This window comes from Pseudogymnoascus destructans (assembly GCF_001641265.1).
Source record: "Pseudogymnoascus destructans isolate 20631-21 unplaced genomic scaffold scaffold_3, whole genome shotgun sequence".
Taxonomy (NCBI): Eukaryota; Fungi; Ascomycota; class Leotiomycetes; order Thelebolales; family Thelebolaceae; genus Pseudogymnoascus; species Pseudogymnoascus destructans.
Window position 1 is genome coordinate 576,800 of NW_020167522.1, and position 21,988 is coordinate 598,787.

The following is a 21,988-nucleotide window of genomic DNA, read 5'->3' on the forward strand; positions in this document are numbered from 1 at the left end:
GATGGAGTTGGTCGCAGATACAAATACCATGAGTTCTCTGGGAACAACGACCAGGGGGGCTTGTAGATGCTAACTGACATAATTGGCGAAGGGAACCTCCTCGATAATGGTTATGAAGTTATTGTTAACGCGTCAATGGCCATTCCGATTATGGAGACGGCCATTTGGGCATCCATGATACCTTTCGCTTGGGCCATGTCAAATAAGGACGTTCATCAATTTATTATGTAAGATTGCACCTCCATTGGCCTAGCACAAGTGGCCACTATTTTATCCTTCATTTGCAGGATTTACGATGGCAGAAAAGAGAAGGTTTGATGCGACAGTTTACAGAGCGGAAAATCCTTTACTAGTAACTAGGCTGCGCACTGGGTACTCACGAGTCGAGTAGTAGAATTTTTACTCACCCAGCTGAGTTACTCGCTCATGTCCCGAGTATTGTTGAATGAGGATTACTCACTTGCTGAGTACCTAGTATGGGTCTTGGCAACTCAGTTATATCACGTGTTTGATTAGCCATTACTTATGTTAAAAACGGGGCGCGACTTCATTGATCAAGACGCCATAACTCCATAACTCCATAACTCCATAACTCCATTCCCATATTGTTGATGTCCTATTCCACACTATAACCTTTGGCCTTTAGGTACCAGGTTACCAGAAGGTTGCCAGAACTTATCTGACCTTCATTCCTGGGTGAGACACATTTCCATCGATTAAGCCCACAGCTCCATGATTAAACATCATATCCCGCAAACGCCGAACCAATATCATATCCTTTGCCTGAATTGTCACTCTCTTCGCATGAATAGCAAGAAGGTTTGTCACTATAACTGTTAGTATGTCCCTGTCACTATGTTTAAACATCATACTCTCAAATTCTCAAATGAGGAAGCATTCAGCAGCTTCCTGAAGAGCTAGGATAGCAGATTGCTGGAAGCGAAGATTGGACTTGAAGTCTTCTGTGATTTCCCTAACAAGACGCTGGAATGGGAGCTAGTATCAAGTTGCTGTCTTCTGATATCGCGGAGAGCCTTGGTGCCTATATGTTTATTAGAGAGTTCTGGTAATCCTCTGGTAATCCTCTGGTAATCCTCTTACTAGACTTTGTGCAGCGCGTGGCCTTCTGAGCATGATTGTTGCTAGCTTGAGATGAGCAAACTGGAGCTTTTCTTGCTGTGCCCACAGCCTTTTCCTGTCCCTTTCCGCCAAGCCCAGAGCCAGCCCGTAATCCAAGTGGCATCCTTGGTGCTATGCCGCCAGTTGATCTCCTAGCAGTTTGCTTGGTACGAGTCATTTGCTAATATCAAGGTGAGTTAGTAAAGTAAACACAAGATAAAGAAGTAGATCAAAAGATATGTGTACTTACAGTGAGTTTGTAGAAAGAATATTGCAGAAGAAGAGTATAGTAAAGAGGTAGAGGTTGAAAGGTATGTGTTTTATATGAAGGTGCGCATTGTGGTGTTGTTTTTGGAACAGTAATTCTTTGTAGGTGAATATTCCTTCACAAATATTTTTGTTTGCAACTTTAAAATAACCACGACCTTAGAACCACCTTCCTTGGTTACTCTCCGATCTACACATTCTTCTTCCCTTTTGAGCCTTTACCTCTTCACTAGGACTTCAACTAAGTTTATTATCTTGATTCTATAGCCAGAACTTCTGGAGATCTCTGCTAATCACGTGTTTAGTTAGTATGGCGAAACTCAAGGCACATGAAGAACTCTCCACTAATGCGAATACTATCAAAGCTCGCAACTGCGTCTCCAACCTTACTGAAGATGAGAAGGCTGTTCACTTAGCACTCAAGGCTGACCATGCTGATCTGAGCTACTACTTAAAGAAGTTATATAAGTCTGCAAAGTGTAAGGATGCCTCCTTACCTAGATACTCGAAGAACCCGCCTCAGAGCTGTTACGGTCACCACAAGCATGAAATCCGACTCGGTGTGGTTTCGGACCAGTAGAGGAGGACATAGCGAGTTACACTATAGTGGGGGACAGTAAGGGTGTAGGGTTCAGGGTCGATGCGGACCTGTTGCGGTGGAAGGTTCAGGGCTAGGGTTGGGATAACCGAGTCGGGCCCGTTTCGGGTACTTAAGGAAACAAACTTAACGGGGTTCCCCCTTCATCTTTTTTGTATCCTTCGTAGTAGACCTATAGGATAGCATCCTTTTAGCCTCCAACTCGCACTCTCATATGCTATTACTGTGAGCTGGGTGCCCTGTGTCATTACACAAAGTATATCGCTGCCTCTACTGAAGACAAGACACGTCTACAGAATGAATTGAAGGTTGAGCGTATTTGTGTTCGGTAAGTTCCTTCTGGTAATCTCTGGTAGCCTCAATCTAACTATAAACAGGACTGAGAAGGGTACCCATGCATCTTGCATTGCGAATCAGAAAGTCAAGAATATTAGCGCCTCTTCTTCTCCACAAGCCCCACCATCTACTCCGCCCAAACAACTACTGTCTGAGCTTGCTGCATTTGAGGGTATCTCAAGTATTCCAATCGATGACAATCATAACAGCGAATGGGAGGATACTGAGGTTGAAGACGATTTGGAGTTGGAGCTTATGTTACAGCGCGAGATATTTTAAATGACGAGGCTGTTCTACCAGATGAGCTTTCCGATGAAGAGATCACTAGCACCCAGGCTCTCTTAACTCAAGCGCACATTGATGTATGCTACCTCATAATCTGGTAATCTTCTGGTGATACTAATAGTTGATAGGCCCATGAAGAGTCCAATTTCCGCAAGTGGCAACATTTCTGGGATAGCTGTATCCACTCATATACGAGAAAGGCTGGAAAGCTGAGAAAGAAGCCTGAGCGTCTCTTTGAGTATATGCCGTGGATTGATGTAGAGGAAGGGTACGTCTCTGATCATCCTAGCAATCTTCTGGCAATACTAATTGTTTATTATAGCACTTTTCACGAGGTTATCCCACCACATAAATATTTCTGTTTGTACGAGCAGGCAGTTTGGAAAGTGGGCCTAATTACCAGGACCTGTGCAGTGGTACCCAAAGTCTTACAATCTTGTCGACAATGGATGGTTGCAAATATCCACTCATAGTTCTAGCTTCAAAGAGGCGTTCTTACTTGTCTACTCTAAGAAGTTTGATAAGGAAAAGTGGGCTAAGGTATCAGCTGCACAGGATATGTTGTTCCTGGAGCTAGAGTAGAGGAGAACTTGAGTTGCTAAAGTTATAGCGCTGGAGTACCTTTCGCGTTGGAAAACCAGGTATTTAAGTACTTCATCGTAGCCAGACTTCTGGTAACCTTCTGATAATCGAGCAATTTGCCAAATGCCATCTCAATACTCAGAGTTGTTTGATTCTGACAGTATTCTCAGACTCTTTTCCGTCTTCTCAACGACTATCCTCATTAAATCAAGTCTGTAAGGACACAGGGCACCCAGCTCACAGTAATAGCATATGAGAGTGCAAGTCAGAGGCTAAACGGATGCTATCCTATAGGTCTACTACGAAGGATACAAAAAAGATGAAGAGAGGAACCCCCGTTGGGTCAATCTCCTTAAGTACCTGAAACGGGTCCGACTCAGCTAACCTGCCTTAACTCTTATCATGTGACCGTAACCTGCCCGACTCAGATCCTTTCCATCACTGAGGGACAGGCATCCTTACAAAGTCCCTGCAGGCCTTGAATATATTGGCAAGTTAAACCAATTCGTCAAATGGACTAAGGATACACACGATATATTCATTGAGTGGTGGAAGCTATCACGATGGTATGAACAACACTCAGATCATACTACAAAACTCCTTATGAAGATTGCATGGGATTCAACCAACTGGAGTTCTCAATACTGGAGAAGTTATCACCAAGGAGCAGACCGGCTTTCTGGAGAACCATGTGTTATTTGTACTTATTGTTCGAAGGCCCTTACGCATCCTGCAATCAAGTCTGCTGGCCCAAAGTCTATGGCAACACATCTTGCATCAGACATTTGCAAAAAGAAGTCACAGATGGGAAGGATAGTCTCTATCAAATGCGAATCAATCAAATGCAACCTCAACAAGTAAGGATTACCAGATTATTACCAGAATTATGTAGGTTAATACCTATAATAAGATCATATTCTCACACAAGAGACATTTTATGAACAAGTTCTATACACAGTTATCTTGACTCATAGCTCGTTCCGCTCAGTCGAGGATCCTCATCAAGACCCTATAAATACTTTAGGTATTAGTAGGTCTGGCCGGCCTCATCAAGCAAGGTGGAGGGATGTTCTTAAGCATATATAATAGATAATAGCGTTCTAATAATCTTCTGATAATCATGGTACTTAGATAGAGGAATATACATGATTCGTTCTCACAGCTTACTAGAGATGGCGAGAGTGATGCTAATAGATGTAATACTACTTAACCATAAAACAGTATTAATCGTATGAGGGACTGTTCACATGATGCATAAATCTTACACGTGATAGCCGAGTACTCACCGGGTTTTTACAGAGTAACTGAGTATTGACCTCACTCACCGAGTCGAGTAAAAGGTTCAGCTACTCACCCAGCTGAGTAACCCACTGAGCGAGTGAGCCGAGTATTGAGCGAGTAGTGCGCAGCCTACTAGTAACAAGAAAGTCATTGTCTGTGTTGATGGCAAGGCATACTGGCTTTCTAACGCCTCTGGCAATGCACAATGGTGCATCCAAGACGGTGATGGTGTATCATTTTGCCAGAAGAATCAATGTAGCACGGCGCCTGGAATCGATCAACTCGCTGCCGATGGAACAAACAACCCTTGGGGAGGTTTAAGTGTGGTCGACATCATTATTAGCTCAGTTAATAGCTACAAAGCTAATGGTGACAAAAATGGCTTCGGGTTGGACACTTCGAAGGGCCCTACAAATCAACGATCTTGCATCGAATGGGATACAAGCTCCAGGCGTCTTTACGTTGCCGATATGTTCTGAGAAAGAGGCTTTTTCGAATTGGGCTCAAGCAACTTCGGATAGACCTAGCGTCCATATAGATAAGGCGGCGAAAGAGTACCCTTGTAATCAATAGGATGCTGACGAGGGTGGACATGCAGAGTGGAAAGGGGGTTTTAGAGTGATACGTCGTCTTCGTCAAGACAGGGGAAATTTAACTTGAGGGGTTGCTTTTGTTTGATTGTGTAATTGGGAAGGGAACACTACTTATCACAAGAGTTTTGTCCAAATGACTTGTAAACACTGCGAGAACCATGCGTCCAACACTCTCGCCGCCCATCGTCTCTCTATCGCCCTCGCCGTCGTCTTAGCCTTCCTACTCTTTTTGTTCGAACTGCTGCTGTTCTATCTTCCAATCGTTATTCAATCATGCCAAAAGTTTAGCGCTGCGGCTTCTATACCCATCCCCCCCAACAGCCCAAAAAATATATCAAAGGAATATCAAAAAGAATATCAAAAAGAAACACCGAAGTATTCGAATAGTGACCTACGCAGGGATCGAACCTGCAATCTCTTGATTCGTAGTCAAGCGCCTTGCCATTGGGCCAGCAGGCCTATATTTTTATTTACGGACCCCCTAACTCGGCATTTCCAAGCGTTGTCTCCTCTACGATTTTTCTTAAAACAAAAAAAAAAGTGGATAACTGACTTGAAAAATATGAAATTTTGGCAAAAAAATATATATTTGGTAATATATACCGGAATATTTGACCTACGCAGGGATCGAACCTGCAATCTCTTGATTCGTAGTCAAGCGCCTTGCCATTGGGCCAGCAGGCCAGTTAATTTGGTTTAGGGTTGGTTGGTGTGGTATTTAAGCCCTATGAGTGTCACGAGCAGCATCACGTGCGGGGTACGATTATGTGTGCTACGGTGCCAAGACGGAGGGTCTTCCCTCCGACCCCCGCACGACGGACGGGTGGGGGTTGGGGCGAGGTGGTAATGGATTTGCCGATTTACACATGATAGATGGTGTATATGGTAGTGGTAGGCTGGAGAAGGTAAACTATATTTTGCTATTGAGTAAATTGCTACGTAATAAATTAGAGTATATGATGCTCTTGTTCTGTAAATTAACGTAACTCGTGGCGTAATACGTCTAGTGGCGTAATGCGTCTAATTACAGGGGACTATTCAATTAAAACTTAAACCATTTAAAAATGGTACGCCAAAAAAGCCAGAGTGCAGCTAAAATCGAAGCTCGGGTCAATGAAGCAGTATTCTTACTCTTAGGCTAAAGTGGTTAAAACGCGTTTTTGAGCCTTCAACTTGTACAAAAGCGTGCGGTCAATATCGCCTTCTTATTTGTGACGGCCATGACTCTCACATTAGTAGAAGCTTTATAGCTCACTGTCTTTAAAATCGAATTATACTTCTTATCCTCCCACCTCAACATCACACTTACTTCAGCCACTTGATGTTGCAATTTTTAGCCTATTAAAGAAGCGACTAACTGCTGCGCTCTCAAGCTCAACTCATACGAATCCAAAAGTTTGAATGGATGGAGATACAAGCCTGATCGGATGTTTGCAATTACCAAAATATTAAATCAGCATGGCGTGGAGCTGGGTTATTCCCATTTAACCCACAAAGAGCGCTTCGTACGATGGTTTAAGAGGAACCCTATGAGCTAGAAAGACCTAAAACACCAACCTAATTTGATATTTTCGATCGAGTCTTTGTAAATAGCTCACCTCTAAACGAAACCTTATAGGTAGCAAATGAGCTTCTTAATTTAACAATACAAGCTCGTACGGATATTACTACACTAGTCCGTTAGTATATTAAGAAATTGACAGCGGGAACTGAGCAACTTCAAGCTCAAAGTATTGTCTACCAACATGATGCAAACAAACTCCGATCGATCATAAAGAAGCGTACGACCCGTACGAAGGGAAAGAGGGCAGTCTTAAAGGGTCACTTCTATATTTCTACAGAATTATGTGATGTAGTAGAGGCTGAAAAAGCTACAAAAAAGCAAGTAGGTAAAAAGGGCAAAACAAAGGGCAAGGGTGTATCTTACGAGACTGAGTGTGAAGCAGATGTTGAAGGAGAGGGTCAAGATGAATCTGAGAGCGACATTGGAGATTGTATTATTGTTGATGTTCAGAAATCTAGGTTTTAATAGAATAGTCCCCTGCAATTAGACGCATTACGCCACGAGTTACGTTAGAGTGTAATTGCAAGGATATATATTGGTGCTAAAATAAATATTTTATTTATATATTCGGCCTCGTAGGAAAAATATATATTGTCGATTTAATATCAAACTACAGTAGATAATACATACTACTACTACTCAGACATACTTTCTGAGCAATGGTTATATCTTCACCAGACGCCAAAGAAGAGCTCGAAGAAATTATGAACATGTCAAGTTGAGATTCATCATAGTTATCTACCGCCAATCCGTCTGCAAAGTCACCCCAACCAACTATCCCCCCCCCGAACAACTCGCCATACCAAACTCATGCATCCTCCTCCTAAAAAAAAAAGCAAAGACCCAGCTCGCCCAATCCACACAGACGCCAACCCGTTAAATCAGAAAAAAATCCAGCGATTTATGGGGTGTCATAAAAACTCAAAAAACCTAACAAACACCTGGCAATAATGCATTGCGAGAAAAAAAAAAAAAAAAACACACAATCGTGTAGGAGAACCCCCCAAATCTAGAGCTCCTCCATCGTGCCGGCTGCCTCGTCGTCGTCGGAGCCGAAGGAGGCGACGGAGGACATGTCGTCGTCGTCGTCGGACTCGGCGCCATTGTCGTCGATGGCTTCGCGGGTGGCGTATTTAGAGACGTATTCTGGGTGCGTTAGTAGCTTGTTCATAATACGACTTGCGCTTCGAAAAATTCGTCGAGGTGGTGGAGAAAGGGTGCGTACCTTTGACCTTCGCCTCATACGTCTTCGGCTCCCGCATAAGTAACGATGCCGCTTCACCGTTTAACGGGTCCGTGGGATTCGGGTAACGCAAGAGCTGCGGCAGGAAGACCTCGAAAATATTGATCATATCGAACATGGGCGACCAGGTCTGGTTTATGACGTCGAGGCAGACAGAACCGGATCTATTTGCCGCCATCAGTTTTGGCCCAGTAACAACAATTACAGGGGGTGTACTGACAGCTCGTCGATATTGGGGTGGAATATCCTGTTCACGAAGCCAATGCTTGGGCTCTTGTAGGGGTATTGGTCCGGTAGCTCGACATGGATCTTCCAGAGTCCGCCTTGGAATGGGGCTGTAGGATGTCAGGACCTTGTCTCGGGCGAAGGGACGAATTGAACCGGCAGGACTCACTTTCTTCGGGGCCCTTGAAGCGGACGTAGAATTCTTGCCTTTGCCTTGTAAGTCGAGTATTCTGAGCTGGAAAGTCATGGGTGGTTGTGCGTACACTATACATTATCAGCGATGTCGGTTGGTAGTGGCGGCGGTGCCAATACGGACTAGAAGGCAAAGACTCACTGTTGTCATTGACCAGAGTAACCTCATAGTCGCTCATAAGCCTATCACCAAGCGTCAGTATTCTCGTGAGGCATGTCGTTTTACAGAGCAGGTTCGTACATCCTGTAAGTATGTTAGCAGGTGTGCCTAAGTGATTGTCATCTGGGCGGGCGTAGCGAAGATGGTGGGACAGAGGAGGCGCATTTACTTCATAACCTTATATATAAAAGTCAGCAAGGGACACACTATAGTACTTCATCATGTCAACTCACATCAGTCTCTATCCTCCTCCGGGGGCTGCTCATCTTGGCGTTTGCTCTTCGGCCGCACCGCCACCCACAGCTGGTCCTTGTCTTGTCCTGTGTCTACGGCCTTGGGGGATATATGTTCTGGCTATTCGACGCCTTCCTTGGGCCAGGCAGTTTATTGCTCGTCTCCTCCGTATAGTTCAGATCCTCCGTCGCTTTTGATCGCAGTGCAGTGGCGGAGTTGTTATGCGCTCAAAGGATGCTTTCGATCGGGGTCGGGTGGAAGGCGAATTTCTGGCGAATCAGTGACAGACAGCTGTAGACAGCTGTGTGAGACCCTGCTTTGAAGGGTACACGCTAGATTCTCAGTCGAAATAGGGCTACGAAGCTGGAATATGCTGAAGTTGAAGCATGCAAGTATGTAATATGAAGGTCTGAAGGATGAGGGGATGGCCAGGTTACGTATGGAAACCCAGGTACCGTGTCACTGGCTGTGAAAGCCCATGTCTCGTCACTTCTACAGATCGGGCACGAGATCTGGTTCGTTGGTGGGGCATGGTGGGGGTTCGTTCACCAAAAAGAAAAGTCATAATGGATGTACCTCCGTACCCTTGTAATCGTTCCCCATCCCACTTCCCCAACGTCCACAGCAGGATGTGGCGTGCAAACAGAGAATTAACTGTGTAAAATGCGTTATAACTCTCTGATAATTGATGCTTTGAACCCTGAAAATATGAATAGATGAGAGTAAACTATAAACTTCACATAAGTCCCATAGCAGAGTAAGACTGTTTACTGATCCAGAATTGAGCCGCCGGTTCCGACAAACCCCAGCCTCGGTAAACTGGGACTTGTCCGAAATAATCTCTCTCTCTCCACGCCGACCCAGATGTGCGCTGCATTCTCTATCACGACCTTCACTTCTTCAGACATGAAAAGGCAACACTCTTCCGGCTGAACAATGGCAGCCTCTGACTCAGATCCTTTTCCTTCCATCACCGCATTTCCCACAAGCAATCCGCACAACGCCAGCCCCAACCAATGTCTCGAACCACCATCTTGAGCTCGCGTGCTCTCACTTCTCTATCCTCTCTCTCATCTGGAGTTTGCAGACCACCTTCATTTGCCGCTCGTCCGCTGCTCTCGCAATTACAATGCCGAAATAGCTCGCATTCGCCTATGGGCGCCGCGGTGGCGTCACCCAGAAAGAAAGTCACAATCAATACACTGCGCTCAATGTGCAAAAAGGGAGAACCCATAGCCATGATCACGGCGCATGACTTCCCCAGTGGACACGTTGCCGACCATGCTGGCATGGACATGGTCCTCGTTGGGGACAGTCTTGCCATGGTAGCGCTGGGAATGGAGGACACGAGCGAGATAGTGTTAGAGGACATGCTCCTCCACTGCAAGTCCGTCGCACGAGCTACAAAGACAGCGTTCACAGTAAGTTCAAAAAGAAACCGGACACAAAATGTACACCGCTAATAGCCTGTTTGCAGATCGGTGATCTCCCTATGGGCTGCTATGAAATCTCTCCAGAACAAGCTCTTGCCAGCGCCATCCGCGTCATCAAGGAAGGCCGAATGCAAGCAGTCAAGCTCGAGGGCGGCCTGGAAATGGTGCCCACAATCCAGAAGATCACCAACGCCGGCATCCCGGTCCTCGGCCACATCGGCCTCACTCCACAGCGCCAGAATGCCCTGGGCGGATTCAGAGTCCAAGGTAAGACGGCTGCCAGCGCAGTGAAGGTCCTCCACGATGCTCTTGCCATCCAGAAAGCGGGATGCTTTGCTGTCGTTGTGGAAGCTGTGCCTGCGGAGGTCGCGGCGTTAATCACGGAGCGTTTGGATATCCCCACTATCGGTATTGGCGCAGGCAGCGGCTGCTCCGGCCAGGTGCTGGTGCAGGTCGATATGGCGGGCAACTTCCCGCCAGGCCGTTTCTTGCCGAAGTTCGTGAAGCAGTATGGAGACGTTTGGGGCGAGACCAAGCGGGCGATAGAGTCATATAGAGATGAGGTGAAGAGCAGGGCGTACCCGGCGCAAGAGCACACTTACCCGATCTCGAAGGATGAGCTGGAGCAGTTTGAACGGGTTCTGGCGAATACCAGCAAGTCCAGCTTTGGTGGGCCGGAAGAGAGCGGCCGGAAGTAGATGTGGTGATGATAGTCAGCAGGGGGTGGCTTTTTGATTTTGGCGGTTCTTTATATTTAGTTTTCGTAGCAAGTGAAGCATACATAGCTCCACCATATTTTAAATATAGCTATATTACCCTCATAATCTTGACTTCTCAACCAAAAGCTGGTGTCATTGAGTAGGAAACAATAAGCTGGTCATCCGTTTGATTTCGAAAGCACTGGTATCCATTAGTCCCATGCAGTCCCGAGTACGTTTGCTTGAAGTAGCTCCAAGCTCCCAAACACTGGACTCACCCTATGCAGGTTCCCAACAATCTCATCCAACGAAGGCGCAAACGTATTATTCACATACAAAAACACACTATCCTGCGGCCCACACTTGACTACCCGCCTCAGATACGCAACCACAGCCTCAAAGCGCTGCGTCGCATTGATGCGGCAGACCGGCTGCTTGAGAATAGGCGCGGACCCGATGGCCTTGAAGCGCACCGTCACTGCGGGACTGTGAGAATGCGGAACAGACTATAGGTGGGGTCAACGTACCTTTCGGTTTGTCGAAGGCTCCGGCGTCTTTTAGTGCCGCGGTTGCGTCGCGGGGGAGAGAGGCGAGGACGACCGAGGCAGTCATGGTGAGGGGCAGGTCGGCTTCATGGTCGTCGTCGGGGATGGGTGTGGCTTGAGAGGGGGAGGAGCGGACGGGGAGACTTGACTCGGACATTTTGGGGTTTGCTGAGACTGATAGCCTCGAGTCTTTGGAAGGAGGTTTGAATTGTAGACGCTGCTTGTGCTGGCGTGTGGCTTGGGAAGCTGTAGATGGTGGAGAGTGACCGAGGACGAGGCTCGCGAGGCTGAGATCTGATCTTTATGTCGGATGACTTGGACGGAACTTCACACACACTGAGACCAAGTTTCACGCTTTGGTGTTTGACGACTGGATGGAATCTTTCGAATTCTTTCCTATAGAATACATATAAATATACATAATTATCCGTTCGGATAAGTTACACTAATCGTACACTATTAATCACGAAGGGCTTCGATATCCACCACTTCCTTGACAGCCTCCGTCGTTAATACAAGAGCGGTGTCCTTCTGGACACACACGCTATCTTCTATCCGTATTCCAATACCGCGAAAATGCGCGGGGAACCGATCATCATTTGGGACGTATATCCCCGGCTCTATCGTGACGCATTGCCCCGTCTTTAAAACACCGTTTCTAGGGAAACCAGGGCAGTCGTGCACATCAAGCCCGACGTAATGTCCAACATGATGAGGGAACAGGACCTCCATCGCGTTTCCGCGAAGATCAAATCCTATCTCTTCTAGTTGCTTTCGAAGGCCTTGCTCAGTAAGTCGGTGGATCTGATCCAAAGACAGGTTCGAATCTTCCCTGCAGAGAGCGACGCAGACCCTTTGCACTGTCAAGATCGCCTCGTACAGGTCTTTTTGTGGCGACGAGAACTTTCCCGAAATGGGCCATGTACGGGTAATATCCGTTATGTATCCGCCGTACTCCCCACCAGCGTCTATCAAGACTAGATCGTTCTCGCCCAGGACGTCGTCGTTTCGAACGTAGTGTATGCTGTTTGCATTTATGCCACCCGCAACGACGGGGACGTACGCGGAGCCATCACAGCCTTGTGCTTTGAACTGGTACTCCAGGTATGCCCCGAGGTCCTTCTCATTTGTCCATTGTTGACGCATGGCGTTGGTATAAGCTCTTCCAGACAGCTTGCCTGCTAACCGCATGTTTTTAACCTCAGCCTCACTTTTGAATATCCTCAGATCATTCAAAACGGGCCTAATAGGCCTCACTTTTGCATTCTTGATCAACCCAAAGAAGCTGTCTTCGGCCGTATTCTTGGCGGAGAAGAACTTTGAAAAGACCGACTTAGTGCTGGATGATTCCGCATATACCTGGCTGGCGCCAGCTATTAGAGGGGATAATAGTCTCGAAATATTTTTAATATCTCCAGACTGCACGTGTGTGAGTGAGCTGCTAGGCCTGGTAATCAGAGGGATGGTGCACCTTGTCAGCATTGAACACGTCTAATGCAGCTTGTTCCCCAGATCTGGCGCCTTCCCATTGCTCTGCGGCAGCATCCTTTGGCCGTAGGAAAAGGTGAAATATATAATCATCACCCCTGCCTATCTTCTGTATGACAGCGACAGCCTCTGGTTCGTTGAATCCAGTCAAGTATAAGAAGTCGGACTCTTGGTGGAATTCGTAGAATACAGCGCCCGATCGGTATTTGAGGTCGGCGGATGGGAGAATGGCAATGGCATTCTCAGGAAGGCTCGCGGCTAGCTTCGCTCGTCTCTCGTGGTATTCTTGGGCGGATATGCCAGGCGTCACTGAAATAGTCAGTGAGAGCTTCGAGGAATGTCAAGAGGCCATTTACATTCTCCAGCGGCAAGTATGTGAGGATGTGTCTCGTGTACAGGCTGGCCAAACTGGCATTCTGCAGCGGAAACAGAGGCGTAACCTCTACGAGGCTGGAATTGGCCTTTTTGTGAAATGGTGAACAATGGCGACGTTCGTGCTGCCAGGCATGATGCCGTCCTCGATGAAGTAGAACACGATGCTCCCCGGCTCAATTGCCGTAATGCAGCAGTCCGTAACCTCATTGTCGCAGTCGCATATCATATATATGTATAGTATCTTGAGTTAACAACTATGTTGAATCATTTATTCGAGCGACGTAGGTTGCATAAAACACTTTGTCGCAAGCATGGAAGCATAACTGCACTGCATTACCTGGGTTGTTTTGGCTTTGCTTACTTATCGAAAATGGTTGCCACAGGTACTCGTACTTGCGCCCACCAAAGCGCGTCCCTACTGGTGTTTATGGTTTCTAGGTTCGGATATAGGTGGACCGTGCACCTTGCTTTCCTCTCTGTGTGTGGGAGTCCCATCAACCACCCCAAACGCACTTCAATCCAAAGAGGCAACATTAATAATACGACGCTCATTGTTTGGCCTTCTCGTGGTAATTCGATTGTTTACCAGGTCTAGCATTACTTTTTCTCTCCAATGCCTTTCTAAAACCTACATCGAAGCAGGCACTTCCGACGTATTCACGTCGCGTGAACACCCCCACTCCTTGGGGCTCGAGCTGCCTCGAGCTGTTGCACGTACATTCTTATGACAGCTGTATCTATACTCAAGTCGCCCCATACTATGTCCGACATGTCGACTAGGAGGGTGCCTCTTTCTAGCAACCCTAATGCCGTCAACTCGCCATATCGAGGCGGGACGGCTGGAGCAGCCAAGCCGAAGCGCTCGCATGCCACCGTCCAACGCGAAGAAGCCTATGGGCAACCACCTCCAGCTAAGAAACACATAGTTGAGGTTACCCACCGAGGCCTGAAGGCTTCTCCGCGGCAGTCTCTGACCGAGTCAGCTGAAGGCCAGGTCTTCTCGCGAAGGGCACACGCCCAACCCGCAGCGTTTGACCGCAAGCTGGAGGCGGTACAACGAAGGCCAGTCCAGCAAGCTGTTGCCAAGGCAGACAAGGCCTCAGAAGAAAACCTGGAGACTATAAGGCAGTGGCAGCGTCACTATAGAAAGGTTTTCCCAAAGTTTGTTTTCTACTTCGAGAGCATCTCGGAGGATGTTCGAGTCAGATATGCCAAACAAGTTACAGCTCTTGGTGCAGTAAGTTCTCTCATATCATTCAATCAACCGTACGGACATTTGCTGATGCTCATTTAGCGAGAGGAGAAATTCTTCTCAAACGCCGTTACTCATGTTGTCACAACACGAACGATACCCCCCGAACTGGCTGTTAGCCCGACTGATACTGCCAGAGACTCCTCAGCAGCCGATGTAAACTCTAGGAGCAACCACCCACAAACAATCAACCCGTCGCTTTTGGATCGGTCGTCCGAGCCAGCAGGCAATCACATTGATTCGCAACCTCTGAAATCGAGGTTTACATTCGAAGTGAACCCGAGGAAGGCGTCAGCTATCCATAATGATATCGATATCCGAAGGCAGCAGGGGAGGAATGCCGATGTTCTCCATCGTGCTAGAGAACTGGGCATGAAGATATGGGCGCTGGAGAAACTCCAACGGATGATGACCACTATGTTCGACACAGATACTGGATCGCAGGCTGCACATGGCCACAATACCAGGAGCAACACAACCCAGGGTACTATCAGTGGAGTATCCCGGAGCACGCGTGAGGCTGATCTCTCGGCATTATTGCGGAATGAGCGGATCCATGGCCCTTCGGACCGTGACCCTACAGTGGCGACAAAAGAAATGATTATGTTTAAGGGGCTGTATATATATGTCCATGATGTTGACGAGAAGCAAAAACCTATCATGGTTCGGGAATACGCGAAAGTGTCGAATAAAGAGCAGGGTGACTGGCCGCAATTTAGGAGCGTTGCCAATGGGAAATGCCCGTTTGTACCGGAGGTCGATGGTAGCCGCCGAGAGGCCGAGAGAGACGCCGCCAGGCAACAGCGTCAGCAGGAGAAAGAGAGTAGTGCTGTGCCCAGAACCCGTGCAGCTGCTGCAGGCCAAGCAAGGATGCAGCCCCCGACAGCGAGCAGCAAGCGAGCTTTAATGGACGGCGAAAACACTGCTAACCGCAATACGGTTTCAGCTCCTCTGAAGCAGCGAAACACATTCAGCCGAGCAACGGATCCATCCAAGTCACTGGATGACGAGCCTTCGTCGAAAGGACCACAGAATGCTTTTGTCAGCCGAGCTGGTGTTGGGAGACTCTTTGGCGGTGAACCGGTGGCTTCTGGGCTCCAGCAGTCGAACATCACTTCTGCAATTCGATCTCAAATGATATCATCCACCGCAGCCGGACCGGGCGCCAAGGCAGGAACTAGCAAAGAAGTCTACGGCTTGCAGCGCAAGGTTCTGGAACGAACTAGTGGCCCAACCTCGCTGGGCTTGGCTAGCTCGCACCGGATGACAGACCTCAATGTCGCCGCTAAAGACGAAGCAGGGGCACGGATTCGCAAACGGAAGAATCAAGAAAGCCTCGGTGCCATTGAGGAAGATGGATGGAACAATGAACAGGAAAACACTGCTCGGCGTACAGACGAGAGCCGAACTGTCAAAGCTCTCCCGAAGAGGAAGGTCGTCAAAAGAGACCCCAAACCTGGGTATTGCGAAAACTGCATGGATAAGTTTGATGACTTTGAAGAGGTACTACATCCTTGACACCCTTTGTTCTCTTCATTTAGCTAACATTCCCTAGCATTGTGTCACCCGCAAACATCGCCGCTTCGCCGAGAAGAGCGAAAACTGGACAGAGCTGGATGCTCTACTGAGCCAACTGGGCCGACCTCTTAAGGAGGACCCCTATTATGCCTGATACGAGAGAGTGTTTATGAGGAAACCCTTGGAGCTTTTTATCTTTATCAAGATGGATTTCCTGTAGGGGCATGTACGGGCGTTTCGGACTTCATTGTTTTTGTCAACACGGGATCCCATGTGTAAATTGTGTTGATCATTTTTTCGCTTCTTATTTTGGCGTCGTCCTCGCATTTGAACCTGCTCGCAGCGTTACTGGGCATCGGAGAGGTCATTGTGGGCTTTGCATTGGCATTTACAAGGCGTACTTCTCGCATTCATCATCAGGCCACATGCTTGTGATAGCGATGCTAGATCCTTTATACAAGAATCTAATATTCTATATTGTGTAGTGTAGTGCTCATCGCAGGATTACTGTAATCAGATACTATTTATGATTGTTTGACTATGCACGGGTATAGAATGCCCCCTTGCCTACTACTCGTAGCCCCTATCTGCATTGTGACTGGTACGACTGTCAGCTTACTCAAGTGGATCGCAGGTTTGTTGCCGCAAGGTTGAGCGTCATGTGCAGTATCGTCGACCCCTTGAATACATTTAGCTCTAACCGAATATTATGTCTTATGATTTGAGAATATCTGGATTTTGTTGTTGACTGATGGGCAAGGCTTGAGGCCTTGCTTGCTTGCCTTGGAGCCTGGGCATGTGTAAACCACATAAATGTCGTGACAGCCCGGAGAATTTCCCTCCTTTCAATATTGTCTAACGTTTTACATCTTCAGCGGGAATTCATTGGGTTAACACAAAATCTTCATTCATCATGTGGTGGTGAAAAAGTGTGAAGTTTGATCCGGACCAGGACATTGAGGATCTCTCAGAAGGTTATCTTGGTTACTGGAGGTACGCAATCCTTCAGATATGACTTGAGGTTTATCCCTTTCTAACGCTGATTCTAGGCAACAATGGCCTGGGCAAGGAGATGGTACTGCGATTAGCAAAGCACAACCCCAAATGCATTTATTTGGGCACACGATGCCTAGAGAGAGGAGAGGCAGCGCTCAGTGATATCAAATCTGAAGCGTCAGATTCCAATGCCAAACTACTCGAGATTCACATGGTCTCATTCGCCTCTATCGAGTCGGCCGTAGCTGTGGTCAAAGCCGACTTTGAGAGACTCGATACAACAAAGCCGGAATCTCAAACCTTCCCTCTGATGTCACAAAAGACGGTTATGGGCTACAATTCGGGACGAATCACATGGGTCACGCCCTTCTAACGAAGCTTCTCCTGCCCACAATGTTGAAGACAGCAGAGTCAGCACCCACTGGGCAGTGCGCATAGTCAACATCAGCTCCGACGGGCATTACCATGCCACTGAGAAGGGAATCGACTTCGACGATTTCAACACTGGGAACAATTGGACGTGATATGCCTGGTCCAAGCTGGCAAACATTCTTCACGCGAAGGCGCCCGCGAAGCGGTATCCGAGCATCATCACCGTCGCTGTTAGTCCTGGCACTGTGCAGGCTAATATCTTTGAGAAGATGAACAATCCGGTCTTGAACGTCTTAATCGCGTTGTTTGGTTGGGCTTCTTTGGTAACTATACCAGAGGGATAGCACCTGGAATTGAGCCAGGGATTTATTATGATGATGTCCAACGGCTTTGACCTTGTTTCGACCGAAGGACGGATCATACGTTCCCTGGTAGGCAGTCTCAATGTGTCGCACAACCGGGAAATCCTACAAATAAACCTTGGATCTTAATTCAGGCAGTCTAGCATACCTAGGGGGCTCTGCTCTACATGTCTTGCACCTCTCTGCATTTGTTTACTGGCTTTAACTAGAAAGGGGGTCGGTGCATGCTTTTTTTGGCCCTGTAGGTTTCTCGTCCATTCCAGTACTACAGTAGCAATATTGTAATTGTATGCATCCAATCCCCAAACGTACCTTTATTACTCTCCGTAAAAGATTTAATCGATGTGACGCTGTAACTGGCTATTTTATAACCATTCGATACAGGGACGGCACAGCTAAGCGCCAGAAGAAGAGTGGAATGAGGCAGCGGGAAGGGAAGGGCTTGGCAATTCGTCATGGAAAGGCCTCGATCCCTATGAAGAATTCGAGAATCGTCGCTGACATGAGTAGCGAGTGATAAAGCACCGAGGTCTATTTAACATTTGTTTACGGTTTGTTTGTATGAGTTCAAACTGTTTGTACAGCGCCGTGTACCACCGACTGCAAGGGACTGTGCCTGATATTCTATTGTTGTATAAGGCAGGGGTCTGTCAACTCGCTAAACAAAGCTTGGGGCATGGGTTTCCTCCAAAACGATCATTAAGGCCACCCCCCAGCGTTACTGATTGATGCTTCTTCCAACTTCTGGGACTGCGACATCTTTGTATAACTCGCCATAAGTTTTGCGAAGTGGTTGGTATCGAAAAGCTGGAGAGACGGAACTCATGGTCGACCTCAGCCCTCACGACGACCGCACCTTCATTGTCCTCCAAATGAGCATCACCACCACCACCGCGACCTAACCAGCTTTCGGTGGTCTTTCGCCGAGCAATAAGAAAATCCCGGATTGACAAGTGAGATTTATCGGTATCTCTATGAAGGTTCGTACACAATCCCTTATCTGGAAATGGAAACCTGTGTCGCTAGGTCTGGCCCGGCTCAATATGGCCAGCGCTTCTGCAACCCACGCGACCAGGCTGACTCTTGAGCCTTGACCGGCTGCCTTGTTGACTTCCTGGCTGACCTACGTTTCTTTTATCGCAGGCAACACCTAGACCGCGGGAGCTGGGAGGAAGCTTTAAGAGCAGAAGCCGCCATGGAGCTCAACTTTCTATCAGCGACACAAATCATCATGTCACAGAAGCGATCGGAGACATGTATGGAGACGATGACGACTGGAAACGCGAATCTAGACCCTTGAGCTTTATCAGCTCTCCTCTGAATCAACCGCCTGAGTCGGACGAAGCTTATTTCTCGAACTCGAATTGGACAACAGAACCGCTGACAGGTAGACGAAATGCTGGGCCAAGACCTCAGCTACAAGTTAATGGCGGCCCGGCTGGGAAATCACACACACTGCCAGCGGCGCATCCAAGTCACAGGAATGCAGTTATCGATGTTGCACCGCCTTCTACGAGCCACTCGTTGCGAGACGGCCACTCCATTGCCGACACGGCCAACCAACAGTTCCCTCTAGATGACATCGACTACGAATCTAACCCCGCTGCTGTAGCGCAAGAGCTGAGTAACCTACAAGCCTTGCGACGCATGTCGATGGATGTGGGAAATACCAGCGACCCCGATCTACCTTCGTTCCAAGGGCGCCCTGTGATGCCATCGGTCGCCCCGACCGGAGGAGACGACGAAGATGACCCATCACGACTATTTTGGGTGCCTGCAAGGGTTCATCCAGAGCTGGCACCCATGGAGTTCAAGTCGTTCTTGGAAACCCGTGTAAAGACTATTAAGAGGCGATCGGGAGATTCGACGTTGGTACCGGACATCCTGGAACGGTCTGGGTCTGCGAGTAGTTTGCGGAGGAAGAAGTCTATGCTGTCACGGCAAATAGACAACTCTGGAGGAAAGGGCGGATTGGGTTATCAAGATGGAGCCGACAAGCTCGAACGAAGGAGGTCGTTGCTGTCTCAGGGAGGAAATGAAATAAAGATATCTGATTTGACAGAGCTGGACGAGCTGGTTAAAGACCCTGCAAGGGCTTTTCAAAAGCTGTCAATGGAAAGGGGTAAACGAGACGATACAGGAGCGGAAGTTCCGGCAGACGAGGATATGCCTATACTCCCAGCTGCGCCAGGTTTCGGACTGCGACGATCCACACATACGACTTATCGCAAAGGCAGCCTTAGAAGAGGAGAACGTGTACCATATTCGAAACGAGCCGGAGCAAGGCAGGCTGACGCGGATGGGGATGATCCCTTTATAAGTCAAGGAGTAAAACGAGTTATGTCTGAACCTGTTTCTGAGAATTTCTCACGCCCAAACCGCCGGCGAGGCCCTACTATAGAGGACAAAGATTCTGATCAGATACAAGGGTCAAAATATAAATTGACCGACCAGAGCGTACAATTTGGGGAAGAAACGTTGTCGCAAACAGAATCTCACCGATCTGATGTTTCATTGCCGCAGATAATTGAAACACCTCCTGAAGACGAACAGCCATCAGAAGAACCTCTGTCGCCTACCCACCACTCATTCCCTGAACGTTCGTCATCCTTTAACCAGCCACAGGCCGCAGAGCAACCACTGACACAGCCTCCGCCTCGTTCTAGCAGGCGGCCGGGAGTGGCAAGGCAGGTTTCCTCCATTGGCGACGCCGTTCCCAAATCTTCCAAGGCAAACCTGGTTAACGAATTAACGCAATCGTCATCACCACTGCCTGGAAGTAGCTCGAGAACAGATAGCTTAACGTTCATTCCTACAGTGGTCAAAGAGAAGAAGCCAGAAGTAAAGACCCATAAAGATAGAGAAAGGGACAAGGATGATAACGAGTCGAACACTCCTAAGAAAGGATGGGGATGGTTCAAGGGAAGCGATGACAAGAATAAGAAGGAAAAGAAGAAGGATGACGAATCGTCTAAAAAGAGCAAGGCCAAGGTTAGCCTGGAGAAAACTCATGACGTTGCTCGTCTCGACGTATTGCAACATTCGATTGAGTCAAATGCTCAGCGGGGCAGGGAGAGTTTACACCAAGAGAGGGAGAGTTTTGAAAACAAATTAGGAGATGAGCGGAAAAAAGAGAGCTCTCGCAAATCCGGCAAAGAGGAGAAGAAAGAGAAAGACGGCTTGTTTTCGTCTCTCTTTGGTGGTAAGAAGAAAGGGGAACGCGATTCAGGAGGCAAGAAATCGGCCTCATTACGCGCTCTATCACCCGACCCGCCAAGGCATCTCCGTCCTGACGTCGACTATAACTGGACAAGTTTTTCTCTCTTGGAAGAACGCGCCATCTACCGCATGGCGCACATCAAGCTGGCCAACCCGCGGCGACCATTGCATAGTCAAGTGCTTCTGAGCAATTTTATGTATGCCTACCTGGCCAAGGTTCAGCAGATGCATCCTCATGTGCAGGTACCGCAGTCTGCAGCACAGAAGAAGGCCCAGGAAGCAGAGCGCAAAGCAAAGGAGGCTGAGCGTCGCCAAGAAGAGGAGCAACAGCAAAGCGAACAATACAGATATGACTATCATCAGGTAAGATTTACAGCCATTTGGCACAGATGGAGCTTGCAATACTGACCGACTCCAGGGAATCGCTAACTATGCCGACTCTCCATCAGACCAGCAGCAGCAGCAGCAGCATCATCATCAACAACGACACCATCAGCAGCAGCAACACGATGGGTCAGAAACTGTGACTTACGTTGATGATTCTCAGATCTATGATTACGACCACCAGGACGACGGTGGAGGCCATAACCAACCACGGCAGGCGTCTAGAAGGCAAGGCGGCGATGACTATTCGCAATCTGGACAGGGGCAATATTCGCATCAGCAGTATTACCAGTACGATAATCAACAGCAAGGGGCTTATGATCACGACAAGGACGGAGAGATGTGGTGAGACGGCGAGAGGCGGATATAGTATTGTACATAGGGAAGCACACGTTCGTTTAGGAGCATGGGGTGTTTGGCGCTGGATACCGTCAGTATCCACGGGTCTGGTTTCTTTGTCGTATGGGGTTTAAGGCGCAGATAGGATGCATAGCGACTGGGCGGCTCAAGGGCCGTTGTCTGCGGCGAGCAGTATATGAGTGAGCACGATACGTTGTTATCTTCGCTCTCAGAGTAGTTGGAGATTTGTGTTGAAATGACGATTGACGCTACTGACTGTGTTGGCAACTTGTGATGTGATTGCGCGATATATGAACTGTGTGTACGG

The 21,988-nt window shown here is 48.0% G+C and overlaps 8 protein-coding genes and 2 non-coding genes across 10 annotated transcripts; 5 read left to right on the forward strand and 5 right to left on the reverse strand.

Annotated features, from left to right (window-relative positions):
* Positions 1-1,696: 1,696 nt before the first annotated feature.
* Positions 1,697-3,187, forward strand: VC83_01491 (uncharacterized protein; the record flags this gene model as incomplete). The annotated part of the gene is made up of 6 exons (XM_024465168.1): positions 1,697-1,865; positions 2,264-2,312; positions 2,362-2,492; positions 2,585-2,682; positions 2,734-2,873; positions 3,085-3,187. 6 exons carry the CDS (start codon positions 1,697-1,699, stop codon positions 3,185-3,187), a joined length of 690 nt encoding a protein of 229 aa, XP_024327343.1.
* A 2,260-nt stretch (positions 3,188-5,447) lies between these two features.
* VC83_01492 lies at positions 5,448-5,520 on the reverse strand (the record flags this gene model as incomplete). Its single annotated transcript has 1 exon — positions 5,448-5,520. It is a non-coding gene; the product is annotated as a tRNA-Arg (tRNA).
* A 152-nt stretch (positions 5,521-5,672) lies between these two features.
* Positions 5,673-5,745, reverse strand: VC83_01493 (the record flags this gene model as incomplete). Its single annotated transcript has 1 exon — positions 5,673-5,745. It is a non-coding gene; the product is annotated as a tRNA-Arg (tRNA).
* Positions 5,746-7,196: 1,451 nt separating this feature from the next.
* On the reverse strand, positions 7,197-8,667 carry UBC8 (E2 ubiquitin-conjugating protein ubc8). The gene is made up of 4 exons (XM_024465169.1): positions 8,263-8,667; positions 8,089-8,203; positions 7,851-8,032; positions 7,197-7,771 (listed from the first exon to the last, which is right to left on the reverse strand). Exons 1-4 carry the CDS (start codon positions 8,462-8,464, stop codon positions 7,635-7,637), a joined length of 636 nt encoding a protein of 211 aa, XP_024327340.1. The 5' UTR covers positions 8,465-8,667; the 3' UTR covers positions 7,197-7,634.
* A 561-nt stretch (positions 8,668-9,228) lies between these two features.
* VC83_01495 (uncharacterized protein) lies at positions 9,229-11,760 on the forward strand. The gene is made up of 2 exons (XM_024465170.1): positions 9,229-10,100; positions 10,157-11,760. The coding sequence occupies exons 1-2, from the start codon at positions 9,696-9,698 to the stop codon at positions 10,808-10,810; spliced, it is 1,059 nt and encodes a 352-aa protein (XP_024327339.1). The 5' UTR covers positions 9,229-9,695; the 3' UTR covers positions 10,811-11,760.
* Positions 11,023-11,512, reverse strand: ATG12 (Ubiquitin-like protein; the record flags this gene model as incomplete). Its single annotated transcript, XM_024465171.1, has 2 exons — positions 11,023-11,288; positions 11,338-11,512. The coding sequence occupies 2 exons, from the start codon at positions 11,510-11,512 to the stop codon at positions 11,023-11,025; spliced, it is 441 nt and encodes a 146-aa protein (XP_024327342.1).
* Positions 11,761-13,546, reverse strand: VC83_01497 (uncharacterized protein). Its single transcript, XM_024465172.1, has 3 exons — positions 13,200-13,546; positions 12,827-13,152; positions 11,761-12,774 (listed from the first exon to the last, which is right to left on the reverse strand). The coding sequence occupies exons 1-3, from the start codon at positions 13,423-13,425 to the stop codon at positions 11,815-11,817; spliced, it is 1,512 nt and encodes a 503-aa protein (XP_024327341.1). The 5' UTR covers positions 13,426-13,546; the 3' UTR covers positions 11,761-11,814.
* A 110-nt stretch (positions 13,547-13,656) lies between these two features.
* Positions 13,657-16,509, forward strand: VC83_01498 (uncharacterized protein). Its single transcript, XM_024465173.1, has 3 exons — positions 13,657-14,455; positions 14,513-15,973; positions 16,026-16,509. Exons 1-3 carry the CDS (start codon positions 13,943-13,945, stop codon positions 16,140-16,142), a joined length of 2,091 nt encoding a protein of 696 aa, XP_024327346.1. The 5' UTR covers positions 13,657-13,942; the 3' UTR covers positions 16,143-16,509.
* A 179-nt stretch (positions 16,510-16,688) lies between these two features.
* Positions 16,689-18,082, forward strand: VC83_01499 (uncharacterized protein). Its single transcript, XM_024465174.1, has 2 exons — positions 16,689-16,981; positions 17,038-18,082. The coding sequence occupies exon 2, from the start codon at positions 17,061-17,063 to the stop codon at positions 17,355-17,357; it is 297 nt and encodes a 98-aa protein (XP_024327345.1). The 5' UTR covers positions 16,689-16,981; positions 17,038-17,060; the 3' UTR covers positions 17,358-18,082.
* Positions 18,083-18,692: 610 nt separating this feature from the next.
* VC83_01500 (uncharacterized protein) lies at positions 18,693-21,670 on the forward strand (the record flags this gene model as incomplete). The annotated part of the gene is made up of 3 exons (XM_024465175.1): positions 18,693-18,698; positions 18,862-21,300; positions 21,356-21,670. The coding sequence occupies 3 exons, from the start codon at positions 18,693-18,695 to the stop codon at positions 21,668-21,670; spliced, it is 2,760 nt and encodes a 919-aa protein (XP_024327281.1).
* Between the last annotated feature and the right edge of the window lie 318 nt (positions 21,671-21,988).